Genomic DNA, 19,287 nt, shown 5'->3' with positions numbered 1-19,287 from the left:
GAAAGTTGAGATATTCTTGCATCATACTACAGAAATTTTCTTTAATTTGGTAGTCTATGTTGAAAGAACTATTGCTGTTTTTCAATGATTACTTTGCTTCAGAATTATAATCCCACTGTTGTCCATATTTGTGTATGTTACATTGATTCGCTTCAATGTCATAATTGATGTTTGCAGCCCAGTTCATCTGTGTTCGTATTATGGATATACTTACAATTTATTTGTGCGGTGTAGCATCACTGGCAAGGCCAGCCTTTATTGCCCGTCCCCAATTGCTCTTGAGAAGATGGTTGAATTGCATTAAAGGTTGCAGTGTGTGCCCCCCCCCCCCCCCACAGTACCTTTTGGGTAAGGAATTCCAATAATTTGATCACCCCTTAATGAAGGATTGGCAATATGTTTCCAAGTCGATCATAAACACTAGTTTATTGAAGAGTGTAGAAGGGAATATTAGGAGCAGTACTTAGTATACCCACAAATGAGGTGCCAACAAACATAAAGCATCAACAGCAAATAGCCAGTACAATGCAACTGCTCTAAAAGACCTAACTAAATTGGAAGACAATAGCTTTGTAGAGGTGTTCACAGGGTCGGTGGACATTCGATGATTTAAGCTATAGTGTTCCAGAAGCTCAGACCAACAATTCAGGAATGTGGTTGTCCCAATTCCAGAATTTATTTTCTAATTCCAGATTATTAAAAAAATGAACAAACTGTTTTTTGGAATGATGACCACAATATTGCACATAGAATTACTAAATAATTGTAAAAACAGTCTGCTTCATTAATGCTCTTCAGGCAAGGACATCTGCCACTTGGGGTTGCGAGGGAAAGATTAATCGGCTATGATTGAATGGTGAAGTAGCTTCATGGGCTGAATGGCCTAATACTACTCCAATGACTTATGAACACCATTATTCAGTCTGGACTGTTTGTGACTAGATGCATAATAAGGTTCTGACTCTCAAATGCTTTTTGAAATGGCCTAATGAGCCATTCGGTTATCGTATCACCTCTGTTTCGCCTGAAAAATAATTAAAAAAACACAAACAGTAATGATGTGGGCATCAAATTCAGACACAGCAAGTTGTTCCAGACCAGTTGATTCTACAAAGTCCTCCACATATGCATCTGGGGCTCGAGTCAAAATGGGGAGAGCTATAAACTAGTCCTGCAGATTAGCCAAGCAGCAGCCTGACATGGAATTTATGTAATCATACCTTTATGGACAAAATGCCAGACATCCATCACAATCTCTACATGTATCCTGTGCTGCTGGCAGGGGCAGTCTCACTGAAGGAGGGGGCAGCACCATGATGTACAATTGGGAGGGAATTACCGAGGGACTTCACAGCATTGACTTCTGATCCAATTAGGTTAGCATAGCTTTACCATCACTCGGCTGGGGACCAACAATATCCAGGCGGTGGGCCATCATTGATAGAAACCTAGTTGGAAGAGCCATATAAAAATTATGTTGGGTATACTGCAGCAAAGTTACTTCCTGAAACCCCTTTCCTACATCCACAAGGCTTAAATCAGGACCATGATAAAATACTCTTCATTTACCTTCAAATACTCTTTCATTTGCAAATTGTACAATTGACATCATCAAGGATGAAGCCTAACTGGTCGTTCATGATTGGCAGTTAATTTTTCACCCTAAATGCATTTGTCACTACCCACAGAATTCATTCCTTCCATCACCGGCTCGCAGTGGCTACAGTCTTTACCATCTACAATTGCACTTGCCTTGACTGCTCCACCATTACTTCCCAAACCTGTCATCTCAGCCATCAAAAAGAAGAAAGTAATGAGAACGCAGCCAATTGCATATTCTCTTTTAAGTTGCACAGCATTCCGACTTGGAAATACAGCACTGTTCCTTCATCCTGGAACTTTCTTCCCAACATTGCTCTGGGAGTACATCACCATAAGGATTGCAGCAGTTCAAAGATTATTCACTACCACCTTCTCAATGGCAATTTAATTTTTAGAGATACAGCGTGGAAACAGGACCTTCGGCCCTCTGAGCCCACGCCAACCAATGATCACCTGAACACTAACATAGAAAATAGGTGCAGGAGGAGGCCATTCAGCCCTTAGAGCCAGCACCGCCATTCATTGTGATCATGGCTGATCGTCCCCAATAAATAACACAGTGTTTGTCTTCTCCCCATATCCCTTGATTCCTAGAGCTCTATCTAACTCTCTCTTAAATCCATCCAGAGATTTGGCCTCCACTGCCCTCTGTGGCAGGGAATTGCACAAATTCACAACTCTCTGGGTGAAAACGGTTTTTCTCACCTCAGTCTTAAATGGCCTCCCCTTTATTTTAAGACTGTGGCCCCTGGTTCTGGGCTCGCCCAACATTGGGAACATTTTTCCTGCATCTAGCTTGTCCAGTCCTTTTATAATTTTGCATGTTTCTATAAAATCTCCCCTCATCCTTCTAAACTCCAGTGAATACAAGCCTAGTCTTTTCAATCTTTCCTCATATGACAGTCCCGCCACCCCAGGGATCAATCTCGTGAACCTACGCTGCACTGCCTCAATCGCAAAGATGCCCTTCCTGAAATTAGGAGACCAAAACTGTACACAATACTCCAGATGTGTTCTTACCAGAACCCTATAAAACTGCAGAAGAACCTCTTTATTCTTATACTGAAATCCTCTTGTTATGAAGGCCAACATATCTTACACACTACAGACCATTTACAGAAGCCAATTTACAGAAGTTAATTAACCTACAAACCTGCATGTCTTAGGAATGTGGAAGGAAACCAGAGAACTCGGAGAAAACTCATGTGGTCACAGGGAGAACGTACAAACTCTGTAGATACACCACCCATAGTCAGGAAAGAACCCGGGTCTCTGGTGCTGTTAGACACCAACTCTACCACTGCATCACTGTTTCCCCCTTAATTGGGGAAGAGAAAGACCTGGACAGTTTTAAGACACGAGCTGGTAGTTAGTAAGTAACATTCACCCCAAAAGAGTGCCAGTGACACCCAGATCCAAAAAATGATAAAATATCAGTAAACGTGTCCTTTTCAGAGATCACACGTGATGGATGCTGGAAACAAAGTCTTGGTCAATTGTTGTATCCCTCTCGTAGATGGTACAAATTGAAGCAATGGTCTGTCAGTAGTAAAAGGAATGAATGAATATTTAAATTGTGGGATCAACTCCTCAAGCTGGCTGCTTTTTCTGGTTAGCATTGGGATTCTTGTTCTTGTTGGCACTTCAGTCATCCAGGCAAATGGAGAAAATTCTGTGCACACTCCTTACACGTGTATTGCAGATGGATGGAATGGCATTGAGAAGTCAGGAGGTAAGTCACTTGCTATAGGATATCTATGACATTTTTGATATGTTCTTGGAGCGGCTGTGTTTATGCAACTGGTCTGATTAAGGATTTTGGTGAGGTACCTGACACTGGTTTGATTGTGTAATGGATGTTTTTGCTCATGGTTATGCGGCATAAATATCACTCGCCCATCAGCAGCCCAGCCTAATTGTTGTCAAGTTCTTGCTGTATGCAATTTGCATTGTCTCATTTTCTGAGGAGTTGTGAATGGAACTGAACACTGCAACTGTCATTGAACTTAGTTGCCTCTGACGTTTCAGAGATTGAACAGAAATTCATAGAAAATGTTATTGAAGGAGGTTGTTCTGTCATGTCTGTGTAGTCAAAACAGAGCTACCGTAATCTCATTGGCCAATATCTGATCTATTGCTCAGCTGGTCACTGGTCATCAAGTACACATGCTGCTTAAATAAGACAAGAGTTTCTCTCCCCACCACCCTCTTAATCAGTAAGTTCCAGACCTTTACTCCCTGTGTTGAAAGGTTTTTCAAATTGACTCCCTCCCCTCACTAGTTACTTTAAATGTAAGCCCTCTGGCTTTTGCTGCCTTTTCTATTGGAAACACTTAATTTCATTTTACTCAATCAGAAACTCTCATCATTGTATATGACTCCATTATCTTCTCCTAACTCCTTTGTGCCACAAATAGCAACCCCAGCTAGGACTCCTCATGAGCCCCAACCCCAGCTCGTCTTTTCTCAGGTGGGTTTAGATTTAGGTTTGTTATTGTCATGCGTATCAAGATACCGTGAAAAGCTTTGTTTTGTGTGCCATCCAATCAGATAAGATAATAAATCTAAAATACAATCTATAACACACCTAAACGTAAATACGGCCAAGTCAAACTCGCAGTACATTAAGTGGAGCGAAGGGAAAGATACAAAGTGCAGAATATAGTTCTCTGCAGAAGAAGGGTTTCGGCCAGAAACGTTGCCTATTTCCTTCGCTCCACAGATGCTGCTGCACCCGTTGAGTTTCTCCAGCATTTTTGTGTACCTTTGATTTTCCAGCATCTGCAGTTCCTTCTTAAACACAAAAGTTCTCTGCATTGTTGCACAAGGTCCAAACACAAAGTCCAATACCTGCAATGTGGTAGACTAAATTGGCCAGCACCCTAGGTTATAGAAGCACTGGTCAGGAGCCTGATAACAGGAGAGGAAGAAGGTGCACATTTGCAAGTTTCTGCCCAACGGGAGCAGGGGAAGAAGGAATGACGGGGGTAGGACAAGTCTTTGATTATGTTGGTTGCTTTTCTGAGGCAGTGTGGGGTGTAGATAGAGTCAATGGTGGGGAGTTTGGTGTATGTGATGGATTTGGCTGTAAAGATCCTAAACAATTAGTTTGGGTACCTTGGTTCAGAGCATGCCTATGGCACAAAATAGCATCATTTGAAAAGCTAACTGACTGTCATTAATAACGATGAAACAAAAATACACAATTAATGTAATGGACACCCCTTTTCAGGCTGCAATGAAGGGGTAGTATTTAAGGAACTTTATCCCTTGACATTTGAACAAAATGTTTATTTTATTACCTTCAGTCCCTTACGAGGGGTGACATAGAATCAGGAGATGTAGAGTCAGTATGGATAGAACTGAGGAATTGTACGGGTAAAAAGACCCTAATAGGAGTTATCTACAGGCTCCCAAACAGTAGCCTGGATATAGGGTGCAAGTTGAATCAAGAGTTAAAATTGGCATGTCGCAAAGGTAATGCTACGGTGGTTATGGGAGATTTGAACATCCAGGTAGACTGGGAAAATCAGGTTGGTACTGGACCCGAAGAAAGGGAGTTTGTGGTGTGCCGCCGAGATGGATTCTTAGAGCAGCTTGTATTGGAGCCTACCAGGGAGAAGGCAATTCTGGATTTAGTGTTGTGTAATGAACCGGATTTGATAGGGTAACTCAATGTAAAGGAACCATTCGGAGGTAATAACCATAATATGGTGTTTTAACCTACAATTTGAGAGGTTGAAGGGAAAATCGGAAATGTCAGTATTACAGTTGAGCAAAGGGGACTATGGAGCTACGAGGGAGGAGCTGGCCAAAATTGACTGGAAAGAGACCCCAGCAGGGATGACAGTGGAACAACAATGGCAGGTATTTCTAGGAATAATACAGAAGGCTCGGGATCAGTTCAGTCCAAAGAGGAAGAAAGATTCTAAGAGGCGACCGTGGCTGACAAGGGAAGTCAAGAACAGTATAAGAATAACAGAGAAGAAGTATAACATAGCAAAGATGAGCAGGAAGCCAGAGGATTGGGAAACTTTTAAAGAGCAACAGAAGATAACTAAAAAGGCGATACGGGGAGAATAGATGAGGTACGAAGGCAAGTTAGCCGAGAATATAAAGGAGGATAGTAAAAGCTTCTTTAGGTATGTGAAGAAGAAAAAATTAGTTACGACAAATGTTGGTCCCTTGAAGACAAAAACAGGTGAATTTATTATGGGGAGCAAGGAAATGGCAGATGAGTTGAGCAGGTACTTTGTGCCTCCTTTAGTGAAGACAGATCCAATCTCCCAGATGTACTAGTGGCCAGAGGACATAGGATGACGGAGGAACTGAAGGAAATCCACATTAGGCAGGAAATAGTGTTGGGTTGACTGATGGGACTGAAGGCTGATAAATCCCCAGGGCCTGATGGTCTGCATCCCAGGGTACTTGAGCAGGTGGCTCTAGAAATTGTGGATGCATTGGTGATCATTTTCCAATGTTCTACAGATGCAGGATCAGTTCCTGTGGATTGGAGGATAGCTAATGTTATCCCACTTTTTAAGAAAGGAGGGAGAGAGAAAACGGGGAATTATAGACCAGTTAGCCTGACATCGGTGGTGGGGAAGATGCTGGAGTCAATTATTAAATAAGTAATAATGGCGCATTTGGATAGCAGTAAAACGATTGGTCCAAGTCAGCATAGATTTATGAAGGGGAAATCCTGCTTGACTAATCTTCTGGAATTTTTTGAGGATGTGACAAGTAAAATGGATGAAGGAGAGCCAGTGGATGTAGTATATCTGGACTTTCAGAAAGCCTTTAAAAGGTCCCACACAGGAGATTAGTGGGCAAAATTAGAGCACATGATATTGGGGGTAGGGTATTGACATGGATAGATAATTGGTTGGCAGACAGGAAACACAGAGTAGGGATTAACAGGTCCTTTTCAGAATGGCAGGCAGTGACTAGTGGGGTAACGCAAGGCTCGGTGTTGGGACTGCAGCTATTTACAAAATACACTAATGATTTGGATGAAGGGATTAAAGGTAGCATTAGCAAATTTGCAGATGAAACTAAGCTGGGTGGCAGTGTGAACTGTGAGGAGGATGCTATGAGAATGCAGGGTGACTTGGACATGTTGGATGAGTGGGCAGATGCATGGCAGAAGCAGTTTAATGTGGTTAAATGTGAGGTTATCCACTTTGGTGGCAAGAACAGGAAGGCAGATTATTATCTGGATGGCGTCAAGTTAGGAAAAGGAAAAGTACAACAGGATCTGGGGGTCTTTGTTCATCATTCGCTGAAAGTAAACAAGCGGGTACAGCAGGCAGTGGTAAAGCGAATGGTATGTGGGCCATAACAAGAGGAGTTGAGTATAGGAGCAAAGAGGTCCTTCTGCAGTTGTACAGAGCCCTGGTGAGACCACACCTGGAGTATTTTGTGCAGTTTTGGTTTCCAAATTTGAGGAGGGACATTCTTGCCATTGAGGGAGTGCAGCATAGGTTCACAAGGTTAATTCCCAGGATGGTTGGATATGTTGAAAGAATGGAGCGACTGGGCTTGAATACACTGGAATTTAGGATGAGAGGGCATCTTATTGAAACGTATAATATTATTAAGGGTTTGGACCCCGTAGAGGCAGGAAACGTGTTCCCGATGTTGGGGGCGTGCAGAACCAGGGGCACAGTTTAAGAATAAGGGGTAGGCCATTTAGAACGGATATGAGGAAAAACCTTTTCACCTAGAGAGTTGTGAATCTGTGGAATTCTCTGCCTCAGAAGGCAGTGGAGGCCGATTCTCTGGATGCTTTCAAGAGAGAGCTCTAAAGGATAGCAGAGCCAAGGGATATGGAAAGAAGACAGGAACGGGGTGGATAATCATCCATGATCACAGTGAATGGCAGTGCTGGCTCGAAGGGCCGAATGGCCTAGTCCTGCACCTATTGTGTATTGTCTATTACCTATTGTCACCACATCTGTGGAGTCTTTTAAGTTCCTGGGAACCATCATCTCCAAGGACCTTAAGTGGGGGGGCTACCATCGACTCCAAAGTCAAAAAGGCACAGAGGATGTACTTCCTGCGGCAGCTGAGGAAGCATAATCTGCCACAGGCAATGATGATCCAATTCTACATGGCCATCGTAGAGTCTGTTCTCACCTTCTCCATCATGGTCTGGTTTGCCTCAGCCACCAAGCACGACATCCGGTGGCTGCAGCGAATCGTCCGATCAGCAGAGAAGATTGTTGGCTGCAACCTTCCCTCCATTAATGAACTGTACACTGCAAGGGCCAGGAAGCGAGCGGGCAAGATCATCTCTGACCCCTCTCACCCTGGCCACAAACTCTTTGAATCACTTCCCTTTCGAAGGCGACTCCAGACTGTCAAAGCTGCCACAGCCAGACATAAAAACAGTTTTTATCCACGAGTAGTTGCTCTACTCAACAGTCAAAAATCTGTAGCCTCCCTTTGATCTGGTATTTTGTTGGTTCACATGCTTGATCAATGGTGTTTTATCATGAATGTTTTATTATTATTAATGTTTCCTGTTTTCTGAGTCATTCGTAACTGTCACTATGTCATGTTGTTACTTGTGGGCAGAGCACCAACGCAAATTCCTTGTATGTGAATACTTGGCCAATATACCTACTCACTTACTCACTGCGTTATTAGGCAGGAGCTCGGGATGGTACATTGGGAGCAATTGTTATTGGGTAAGCGCACATCTGACATGCGGGAGTCGCTTAAAGACCAGTTGATCTAAGTTCAGGACTGGCATGTTCCAGTAAGGAGGGGATGGATAAGTATAGCACATGGATATACAGAGAATGGAGGAATCTGGATTATCGGCAGGCAGATAAGAGTTGGTCTTAGCATTGTGTCCGGCACTGACATTGGCTGTAGAGACGGTTCCTGTGCTGTACTGTTCTATGTTTATTAGATTTACAGGTTTGAATTTATTTTGGTAAGAAACACCTCTTCTAATTATTACATAAGGCAAACTTGTTTTATTCTGTACTATCAATAATATTTTCCCATAAGTTTTAATTTTGGACATATCTAAATATTCTGTAAATCAACTGTAAAACTATACCTAGTTTATCTCTGCTGTTTTTGTCTTCTAAATAGGTTAATTCTGAAAACCACCCTGCTACAGAATTGTCCATCACTAATGTTGGAGATGTATCACAGAGATTGGAGTGTCATGATCCACTTAAAGCATTAACACCAAGTGAGAGACAATGTGCAGAAACTATAGTTGGCATGGGATATTCCTGTGAGAATGTAATAAAAGCCATGCAGAAACGAGGAGAAAACCTTGAACAAGTAAGGGTTTTTTTGTTTTTTTTTTACATTCAGTACAGGACAAGTTTTATCTTTCTACTCCTTTCAAATAATAGCAGGATCATTTTGTTAAATTAATTAATATCAGGTTTATTTGTACAGAATGAGAGTGATTGCCTTTCTTTATTTTAGTTATCTTTGTTGAAGATGGAATTTCCAGTTTCAATAGTTTGTTATACATGTTCTAAAGGAGGTGGGTAAAGACTACTCTCGGTAGCTATTTGATATGACATGTACCTCCTGGTGGAGCACTCAAAGGCAACCTGGACTTTGAGAATAGTCCCACAATTTGGCGATTCTCGTATATTGTCTTAGTGGACTATTTCCTTAAACTTTGTACTTAATTTGGGATTGTGTTTATGTAAAGTAATACTTTACTGAACTATGCAAAAAAAAGAATTTATCTTTACCTCGGTACATGTGATAATAAAGAACCAGTGAACCATATCGATAGGTTTTGAATGAATGAATGAATGAATACTTTATTGTCTCATGTGACGAGTCACGGTGAAATTCTATATTTTGCATACCCAATAAACGGTTCTAACAAAGTTACAAAATATTCCATGCCTTGTCTTCCTTTGTTCTGCCCCCTCCCCCACGCCGGGTCCTTCTTTTTGCCACCCCCCTCACACCGGGTCCTTTGTTTCCGGCAGCGTGACCTCTGACATGGATTACTAGTTGGAAATGCATTAAAAAATTTGTAAACTAACTACAAAGAAGTAAATAACTCGTTGATATGTTGTATCCCATTTGAGGTGGGGCCAACATAAGTTCTAATTGACTTAAAGGTGCGTGGATTCATGAAGTGAACTTCCAAAGGAAAATTGTACAAATAACTAGAACATATTACCAGAAGATAGACAAAAATGTTGGGGAAACTCAGCGGGTGAGGCGAAGGAAATGGGCGACGTTTCAGGTCGAGACCCTTCTACAGACTGATGTGGGGGTGGGGGGGGGGGGGGGCGGGAAGAAAAAAGGAAGAGGCGGAGATAGTGGGCTGTGGGAGAGCTGGGGAGGGGAAAGTGGGAGAAAGCAGGGACTACCTGGAATTGGAGGTCAATGCTCATACCTCTGGGGTGTAAACTACCCAAGCGAAATATGAGGTGCTGCTCCTTCAATTTACAGTGGGCCTCACTCTGGCCATGGAGGAGGCCCAGGACAGAAAGGTCGGATTCGGAATGGGAGGGGGAGTTGAACCGGAAGATCAGTTTGGTTATTGCGAACTGAGCAGAGGCGTTGGGCGAAGCGATCGCCAAGCCTACGCTTGGTCTCACCGATGTTGAGCAGTTGACACCTAGAGCAGCGGATGCAGTAGATGAGGTTGGAGGAGGTGCTGGTGAACCTCTGCCGCACCTGGAAAGACTGCTTGGGTCCTTGGATGGAGTCAAGGGGGGAGTTAAAGCGACAAGTGTAGCATTTCCTGCGGTTGCAAGGGAAAGTGTCAGGAGAGGGAGTGGTTTGGGTGGGAAGGGACGAATTGACCAGGGAGTTACAGAGGGAGCGGTCTCTGCAGAAAGCCGAAAGGGGAGGAGATGGGAAGATGTGGCAGTGATGGGATCCCGTTGGAGGCGGCAAAAATGTAGGAGGATTTTCTGTTATATTTGATGGCTGGTAGGGTGGAAGGTGAGGACAAGGGGGACTCTGCCCTTGTTACGAGTGGGGGGGATGGGGAGTGAGCAGAGTTACGGGGTATAGAAGAGACCCTGGTGAGGGCCTCATCTATAGTAGAAGAGGGGAACCCCCGTTCTCTAAAGAATGAGGACATCTCCGATGCCCTGATTTGGGCATCTTACCATGTTACTGTTTAATTGAGTGAAACTGATCATCTGCTTATCACTGAAGAATTCCTTTACCCCTCAAATTCATAAAATATCCCAAATATGTTACCTTGCGTTTGTCCTGTAATACATAATTGGTGATAAAATGGAAATGTTCAAAGGTTCTGAAGGAAGGTCATTGTTAACAATGTTTCTCTCTTCACAGGTGCACCTTGTCCTTTGAGTAAATCATATTTCCAGCAATTGCAGCAATATGTTTCTTTACAATATAACTGTATATGTGTTTCAACTGAAACAGTTGTTGATTGCAGTTTAGCACAAAGAGTACTGTTAAAATTGTACCGTATTGAGATTAGTTTATTTAGAAAGGAGGCAGAATTGCCACTGACTCCAAATTATATCTGAAGAATGGAGACACAAGGAACTATAGATGATAAACCTTGAGTAAAATATAAAATTCTGAAGTAACTGAGCGGGTCAGAGAGTGAGAATGGTTCAGCATCCCTGCTACAGGTTTCTTAGTAATAGTTTCTTACTATTTACCTTATCTATGCCCCTCATAATGATGTAAACCGACCAGATCCCCCTCAACCTCATCTCCTCCAAGGAAAATACACCCTATCCTTCCTTATAAAGGAAGTGCACTGTCCCAAGCAACATCCTGATGAATCCTGACCAGTCCAGTCAAGTTCTGTCTAAAGTATGGCGACCAGAACTGTACATGGTAATCCAGCACCCGTTTAATAAATGGAAAAGTAACCTCTCTCATATATTCCGTGTCCAGCAAATGAAGCCAAGTATTCCATATGCCTTTCCACTTTGTCTATCTACGGTGCATTCAGAAAGTATTTAGACTCCTTCACTTTTTCCACATTTTGTTACATTACAGCCTTATTCTAAAATGGATTAAATTCTTTTCTTTTTTTAAATCATCAATCTACACACAATATCCCATAATTAAAAAAGTGAAAACGGGTGTTTAGAAATTTTTGCAAAGTAATTAAGAATAACATTTACATAAGTATTCAAGTTTTTTGAGGAGGTGACTAAGATGAACAATGGGGGTCGGGTGGTGAATGTTGTCTCCATGAATTTTAGTAAGATGCATTGGACCCACGGTGACTTTGTCGTTTCGATTCAGGGGTGCCTCACTCATAGAAGGTAGAGGATCGTGGTTGAAAGAAAATATTCATGCTGGAGTCTTTGAGTTGTGTTGCACTTTGGGAGGTCATAAGTGATAGGAACAGAATTAGGCCATTCGGCCCATTAAGTCTACTCCACCATTCAATCAGGGCTGATCTATCTCTCCCCCGTTAACCCCATTCTCCTGCCTTCTCCGCATAACCCCTGGCACTAATCATTTGTAAGGGGAAAATATACAATTAATGTCAAGACCGTTAACAGCATTGATGTATCAAGGAATTGAGGCAATTAAGGCAGAATTTCCATGTGACATTTGACAATAGCTCTACTTTTTTTTAGTTTGAGATACAGCGCGGAAACAGCCCCTTCGGCCCAGTGATCCCCGCACATTAACACTACCCTACACACACTAGGGACAATTTTATACTGTTAATTAACCTACAAACCTGTACATCTTCGGAGTGTGAAGAACTCGGAGAAAACCCATACAGGTCACGGGGAGAATGTACAGACAAGCACCCGTAGTCAGGATCCAACCCGGGTCTCTGGTGCTGTAAGGCAGTAGTTCTACCTCTACGCCATTGTGCCGCCGATAAACATAATAAAATAATAAACCAATAATCTAACCAATAACATCCTAATACTTGTTGAGAGGATGTGATAGTGAAGATTGAAAAGGTAATTTAGGATATTAGCAGAGCCAGTAAAATGACTTTCCTTTCATTGATTTGAATATGAAACACCCTGTGCTTATAAAGTACCTTGTTGTACCTCTGCAATAGAGAAACAATGTTCTGTGATTGTGAAGCAGTTCTTGAAAGAAAATTATTTTGAGTAGTGCAGCTGTAAACTTTATTTAATCATTTTCAGGTGCTTGATTACTTGTTCATTCATGGACGACTCTGTGAGCAAGGCTTTGAACCCACACTCGTAGAGGAAGGCCTAGAAATCAATCAGTGTTCAGCGCCAAAGGTAAGTTGAGCCTCAATATGTGCTTAAATGATTGTTGAATGTATCTTTACACGTTGGGTGTAAATTAGTGCCACAATGATAAGCTATGAAACTGAATTCGGTAAATTTACCAGATTTATTGAATGCACTTTTAATTCTCAAACTTTAATCAAAACAAATTGTACTTGTGTTTAAGTTAAGAAATATTTTCAAACTTAAATACAACTTGAAGTTATATGTTGCTTTAAATTAGTATTACATGCTGAGGTGACCAAAATGAGAAAGTTAGGTGGCCTTTGAGTAAATAAGCAAATCTAATTCAAAATGTAGTTTAAGGTTTTTTGATTTTGAAGGCTACTATGCCAAAACTTGGGGATATTTGTGGAGAGTGGAAAAACGACACAATTTAAAGACATACAGGTATGTAGGTTAATTGGCTTGGTGTAAATGTAAATGTCCCTAGTGTGTGTAGGGTAGTGCTAGTGTATGGGGATCGCGGGTCGGTGTGGACTCGGTGGGCCGAAGGGCCTGTTTCAGCACTGTACCTCTAAATTAAACTCGTGAGCAAGGAGTATAGGAGGCTGCACAATGACTTTATAGAGGTTTACAGGGCTCTCGCTTAACTTTTTTTCCCTGTTGCCAGCTGGGCAACCTTGGCAGTTGCCAAATAACAGTTTAGATGGTCATTTAAGACGGCTTGCACGACACGTGCGATAATGTGCTCGGACGAAGTGCGTAGTTACCAGTCGGAATTATGCTCAATGAAGCATTCACATATTATTTCTGCTTCAAATAAAGTCATAAACTAAACATATTCACCAATTAAGACATGATATATACCACAATGACATGCAGCAAAATTATAATACAGTATCTCAACTCTTTTTACACATAGCAACTAATGCAATTTTTATTATTTCTTTCCACTTCCAAACAAAAATGTGGTTGGATTATTCAGCGTATGATCAGCTTGTGTCAATAAATCCTGGACCATGATAACATATATGCTTAACCATGCACACTACAGATTGATGCAAGCATGTTTTCTGTGAAGGACGGAAAATTACCATGACATGGCCATAGCATGGGTCGTTATTGCTTTTGGTACAGAAACACTCTCGCTTCCCACATAATTTATCCACAACAAAATATACAGCTGTTAAAACTGACAGCTATACCCATCTGACAGGTTGTACATAAATGCAGCAAATGTTCTTTTGGTAATATAGTTAAAGGTGTCATGCATGTGTTGTGAACAGCAATGAAGATACACAGTTTGTAAGCAACAAATTAAAAAAAAATTGTTGATAACTTTTTTCCATCATTCTCACTTCAGAATTAACGTTAAAATTTCAACTGAAATATCTCCTGACCAAATTTGTGATGTATATGACTGACTGTAGAAGTAAAACCTGGATAAATCCAACGTATAGTTGTGAATGTTGCTCATTAAATAACTACAGTACTGATACTCCATATTAAGAGCATTGATTTGCCGTTAAAATGAATTCTGTAATAATGTGTCAACGGTAGCAGTGACAATCGAACACTGCGGTTTTAATGTTTCACGTGTTCACAATTTAATGAATCCATCTCTATGGATTAAAACAAATAATAACATTGGGAATTAAAACACAGTTGATTGTATTCCGTTATCAAACAGTCAATGTTTGCTCTGAAGACATTTCCAGCACAATAGGGTCGGGAGGGGTGGGGAGGGGGGTGTGAATCAGTGCAGGATGGATAGATGGTGCTGGTGGGGGGGTTGAGAAGGCAATCGGTGCGGAATGGATGGATTGAGGCAGGGGAATTGGCGCTGCAGGCACGGAAATCGCTATCAAAATATGGAGGGGGACGGGGGACACAATATCTTGGCCGCGGCGCACGCATGCGCACACTCACACAAGCGCGGGGCTTCGGAGGCCCTGTGAACGGTAATTTCAGCTCAATCCAGCGCTAAATACAGCTCAACTCTGCCTGGCTCGCCTGGTCATGCCTGGACTGATGACATATTTCCCGTAAATCCAAGCAGGGATAACCTGGCGGGACAGGCAGAGTTGAGCTGGGTTTAGCGCTGCTTCTCTGCGCTGGCTGTGGACTCTGCTCCGCTCCCGTCTGACTCCCGACGTCTCTGGGGGGGGCTCTCGGGTGGGGACCTCTCAAAACAGGGGGGGGGCGTGTCCCCCCTGCCCCCCCCCGGGATATCCGCCCCTGCCTGTCCATCGCCAAGTGCCGCCGCCAAAGGGGGAAGCAGTTGGGATCTCCTCGCCACCGCCTCCCCTCCTCCGCTAACCAACAGGAAGGTGCGGGGCCGAGCGGTGCAGACACTTCAGACGGCGGAAGGGGGCCACCCCCTCCCTCCCTCCCTCCTGGCCTCGGCGTGCGGGAGGGTTTGTTTTGAAAGCGCCGTTGCCGGAGTAGCAGCAGCGGCCGCTAACTGGGCGGGCGGGGTGGAGGAGGAGATGGAGCCGCCGTCGCTGCTGCTGCTGCTGTGCGGGGCCCGTCATTCGCTCCGACCCTCCGTCACGCCACACTTGGTATCTTCCCCACGCATTACAGCCGTCGCCGACACAAAACGTCACGTTCCTTTTCTCCAGAGATGCTGCCTGACCCGCTGAGTTACCCCAGTTTTTTGTGTCTATCTTCGGTATCAACCAGTATCTGCGTGCCAAGCCGGGCAAAATGACTCGGTGTTTAGGTTGCCCAGCGGCACTTTGGGTGGTCAGTGGCACCCGGGCAACCGCAAATTTCGAGCCCTGGTTTATAAAATGATGAGGAACTTAGATAAGCTAAATAGCAATGGTCTTTTCCCTAGGGTGGGGGAATCTAAAATTAGATGGTATAGGTTTGTGGGAGGGGAAAGATTTAAAAGGGACCTGAAACTTTTCCACACAGTGGGTAGTGTGTACATGAATAAACTGCCAGAGGAAGTGGAAGACGCGAGTACAAATATGAAATTTAAAAGACACTTGGATAGGTACATGGATAAGAAAGGTTTGGAGGGATATATTACCCAGGCACAAACAAGTGGTATTATCTTGGTTAGGTAACTTGGTTGGTATATTACTTGGCTATGTGTTTGGCTTTTGTTGATTGATAAAACATGCGGAGTACAGATTTCCTACTTTTCAACAGTGCACTTTAAGAAGTTCTTAATTGCCTGCAAAAGGTGAGTAGATGAAGATAGATATTGAAGATAGATTCGTGGGATGTCAGGACTTTGATATGAGGAAAGACTGGATAGACTCGGATTGTAATCGCTAGAATTTAGGAGATTGAGGGGGGATCTTATAGAAACTTACAAAATTCTTAAGGGGTTGGACAGGCTAGATGCAGGAAGATTGTTCCCGATGTTGGGGAAGTCCAGGACAAGGGGTCACAGCTTAAGGATAAGGGGGAAATCCTTTAGGACCGAGATGAGAAAAACATTTTTCACACAGTGGTGAGTCTCTGGAATTCTCTGCCACAGAAGGTAGTTGAGGCCAGTTCATTGGCTATATTTAAGAGGGAGTTAGATGTGGCCCTTGTGGCTAAAGGGATCAGGGGGTATGGAGAGAAGGCAGGTACAGGATACTGAGTTGGATGATCAGCCATGATCATATTGAATGGTGGTGCAGGTTCGAAGTGCCGAATGGCCTACTCCTGCACCTATGTTCTATGTTTCTATGAAGCCCAGTATGAGGTTTTTGGAATCCACATGTTGGGGAAGAGAGGTATTATATAAGCACTATTTTAGAATATAGTGCAGGTTAGCACAGGAACCGGCTCTTTAGCTGATGTTTGATGCCAAATTAAACTGTCTATATGTGATCCATATCCCTCTACTCCCTGCAGATTCATGTGCCTATCAAAAAGCTGCTTAAATGCCACTATCATATGTTACCAACACTAGCACATACCAGCCACTCATCATGTTTTGTGTTCTAATGAAAGATTGTTGACCTGTAACATTAACTCATCTCTTTAAGCACAGATGCTGTTTGACCTGCTAAGCATTTCCAGCATTTTATTTCAGATTTCTGAAGCATTTTTATTCAATCTAACTAAAGTTATTTAAAACTAAAAATTAATTTAGCAATTTGTAAGTTACCCGAGTAATAAAGATGTACTTAATCTTTTAGGCTGTGGTCTTAGCTTTGCACATTTTGTGAATGTAATGAGTTTAGGCTGGTAATCAATTTCAGAGTAACTTTGAGCAGGCAGAATATGCAGGAATAGGCTACCAGAATTGAATTATTAATGGCATGCACTGTAGAGATGGTTGATTCGGTCATTTTTTGTGAATGTAAAAAAAATTTGGGGAAATAAAACTGATTCAAGATGAGATTGAGCATCTGATTAAAAAAACAACTGTTGAAACTCACCAGTGTTGAAAACCCATTTTACATCTTGTGTTTATATTATAAATATGTGTTGCAGAGAAGCAAAGGATTGTAGATTCTAGAAATCTAAAATAAAATCGGAACATAGCACACACTTTATCATCACTGTCAATTTGTGTGCTCAATTATGTCTAGAATGAAATCCATTCCGCCACTTTTCACTTGCCTTCCATCTTCTCTTTCAGACCCTGGAGTTTCTTCACCTCATGTCTAAATTCAGAGAAATGGGCTTTGAACAGGCTGTTATCAAAGAAGTTCTTGTTCTTCACAACAATGACCAGGAGAAAGCTCTGGAAGACTTAATGACCCGCGCAGGAGCCAGCTGAAAGCATCTCTTCTATCTCTGCTTGATTGAGGGGAGAGAGAAGAAAAATATCATCCCACGTACTATTCATTTTCCAGCTCTGTTGATACATGTGGCTGTATATTTCTTTATTTTCTATTTGGAAGGGTGGGTAGGGGATGAGTAAACTATGCTTCATAAGAAAGTCTAAATTGAAGAAGACAAAGTCCAAGATGTCTGTGGTAGCACTCTTAATGTTTTTACAGTTTACCCAGATCACAGGGACCTGAAATAATATGGCTGAAGTATATTTCACTCGTCATTCTCAACATGAGAGAAAAATCTACTCAAATGTTAATTTTTCGGAGCACTACACTCTATCCCATTCCTCTTCCAGCAACAATAGTACAACGTGCATCAGCACTCTTGCAGTGGAGTTTGGTTTGGTATGTGGAAAAGCTGGATAATAGCTTTTTTCCAGGGTTAAACCTGCTTTTTGTCCTCTGTCAAAGAAAACATTTACAGGACTGTAGGCTATTTTAAAGTTGTATATGATTAGGTAACCTATAATGCAATAGGAATTATTAGACTGGGACTAGTCTGTCATCTGTCACTGGCTGGGTGCTGTGGTACCACCTATGCATTATGTTTGCAAAACGCAATGAATGGGCAGAAAGAGCAAATCTCTCATTTTTAGCAGACAGGAAAACAAATGAGCAAACCCAGCCTTGATTTGCGCTGCACTCCTGTGCGGGTCGATTTCATATAGATTCCCTTATAGGAAATCTATACATACACTCTGAAAAGAATTGCAGCGTGAGGTAAAATTTACATCTCCTTAAGCACTTTCTTTGATTTGTCTTGTTGCCACTGCACTTGTTTTACTTACACTCGTCAAATGTTACATTATGTCTTCCTCACTGCTGTAGTTCTGGAGTGTTTATTTACTATTAATCTTCATTATTAACTGCAACAGATTATTTTTTCGTATTAGAACAGAAATTGCATTGTTCTGTATTGTAACATTTCACAAAACTTTGAATATCAGAAGCATTTCTGAATCTTAAATGCTATAAAGTTTGTTTCTGCTAAAACAGGTACTAATAAAACTTTAAAAAATGTGTTTTTGGCTTTTAACACTAAAGTTTTAATTCAGATTATTCTACTTCAAATGATCGAACAATCAAAAAATTAAATTAATGAGAAAACAAATTAAGTTTTGGACATTCTTCAAATGAAGAGGAGAACGTTCTCTCACAGTTCAGTTGAGTATTTTTCTGATGCAATCCACATGTGGAATATAAATCCTTATTTGCCCGTAAATATCCTGACTATCCACAAATGAAAACATTCATATCTTTGAAGTAAATTGGAATCGGGTATTGAGAGATGGTTGCAGTAGAATTTCAGTCCTCCTTTTAATGTTTATCCTCATTTTTAGAATTCCAATCAAAAGTCTTGAATGACTTTTACAAAATGCTCATGCTATAATTACATTTAGGTGGGGCAGTAAGTTGTTGCTCTGTTTCAACTGGTAGGGATGTCAAATTGATGAAAGTAATTGTAATTATTTCTGATGGAAATACTTGCTGGAGTCAATGCATATGAATAGATTATTTTAAATGTTATTGAGGCCCCTACTAAATTGGAGATTTATGGTAATTGCTATTTTGCACTATTATGTTTCTGCTGCAATTGTTCTAGGCTGGACCCTGGATGCTCAGTTCTCCCTCTCTCATCCCCTCCTCACTGAATATCACCCTCACTTAACTCCAGCTCCATGATGCTAGATCCCTCTTTTTCCTGTTTCTGGCGTCTCTCC

General features: G+C 41.9%; 1 protein-coding gene across 4 annotated transcripts in view; it reads left to right on the top strand.

Moving 5' to 3' along the window:
* ubap1 (ubiquitin associated protein 1) overlaps nt 1–18,588 on the top strand; it is a 38,257-nt gene extending 19,669 nt beyond the window's left edge. For all 4 annotated transcript variants that reach the window (XM_033031990.1, XM_033032001.1, XM_033031981.1 and 1 more), the window contains exons 5-7: nt 8,710–8,907; nt 12,720–12,821; nt 17,368–18,588. In XM_033031990.1, coding sequence (XP_032887881.1) covers nt 8,710–8,907; nt 12,720–12,821; nt 17,368–17,508 — 441 coding nt within the window. In that variant the 3' untranslated portion in view covers nt 17,509–18,588. The remainder of the gene's footprint in view (nt 1–8,709; nt 8,908–12,719; nt 12,822–17,367) is intronic.
* Nucleotides 18,589–19,287: the final 699 nt, after the last annotated feature.

Source organism: Amblyraja radiata, chromosome 1 (genome assembly GCF_010909765.2).
Source record: "Amblyraja radiata isolate CabotCenter1 chromosome 1, sAmbRad1.1.pri, whole genome shotgun sequence".
Classification (NCBI taxonomy): Eukaryota; Metazoa; Chordata; class Chondrichthyes; order Rajiformes; family Rajidae; genus Amblyraja; species Amblyraja radiata.
The sequence above is the reverse complement of the archived record's forward strand: the minus strand, read 5'-3'. Positions and strand labels throughout refer to the sequence as shown.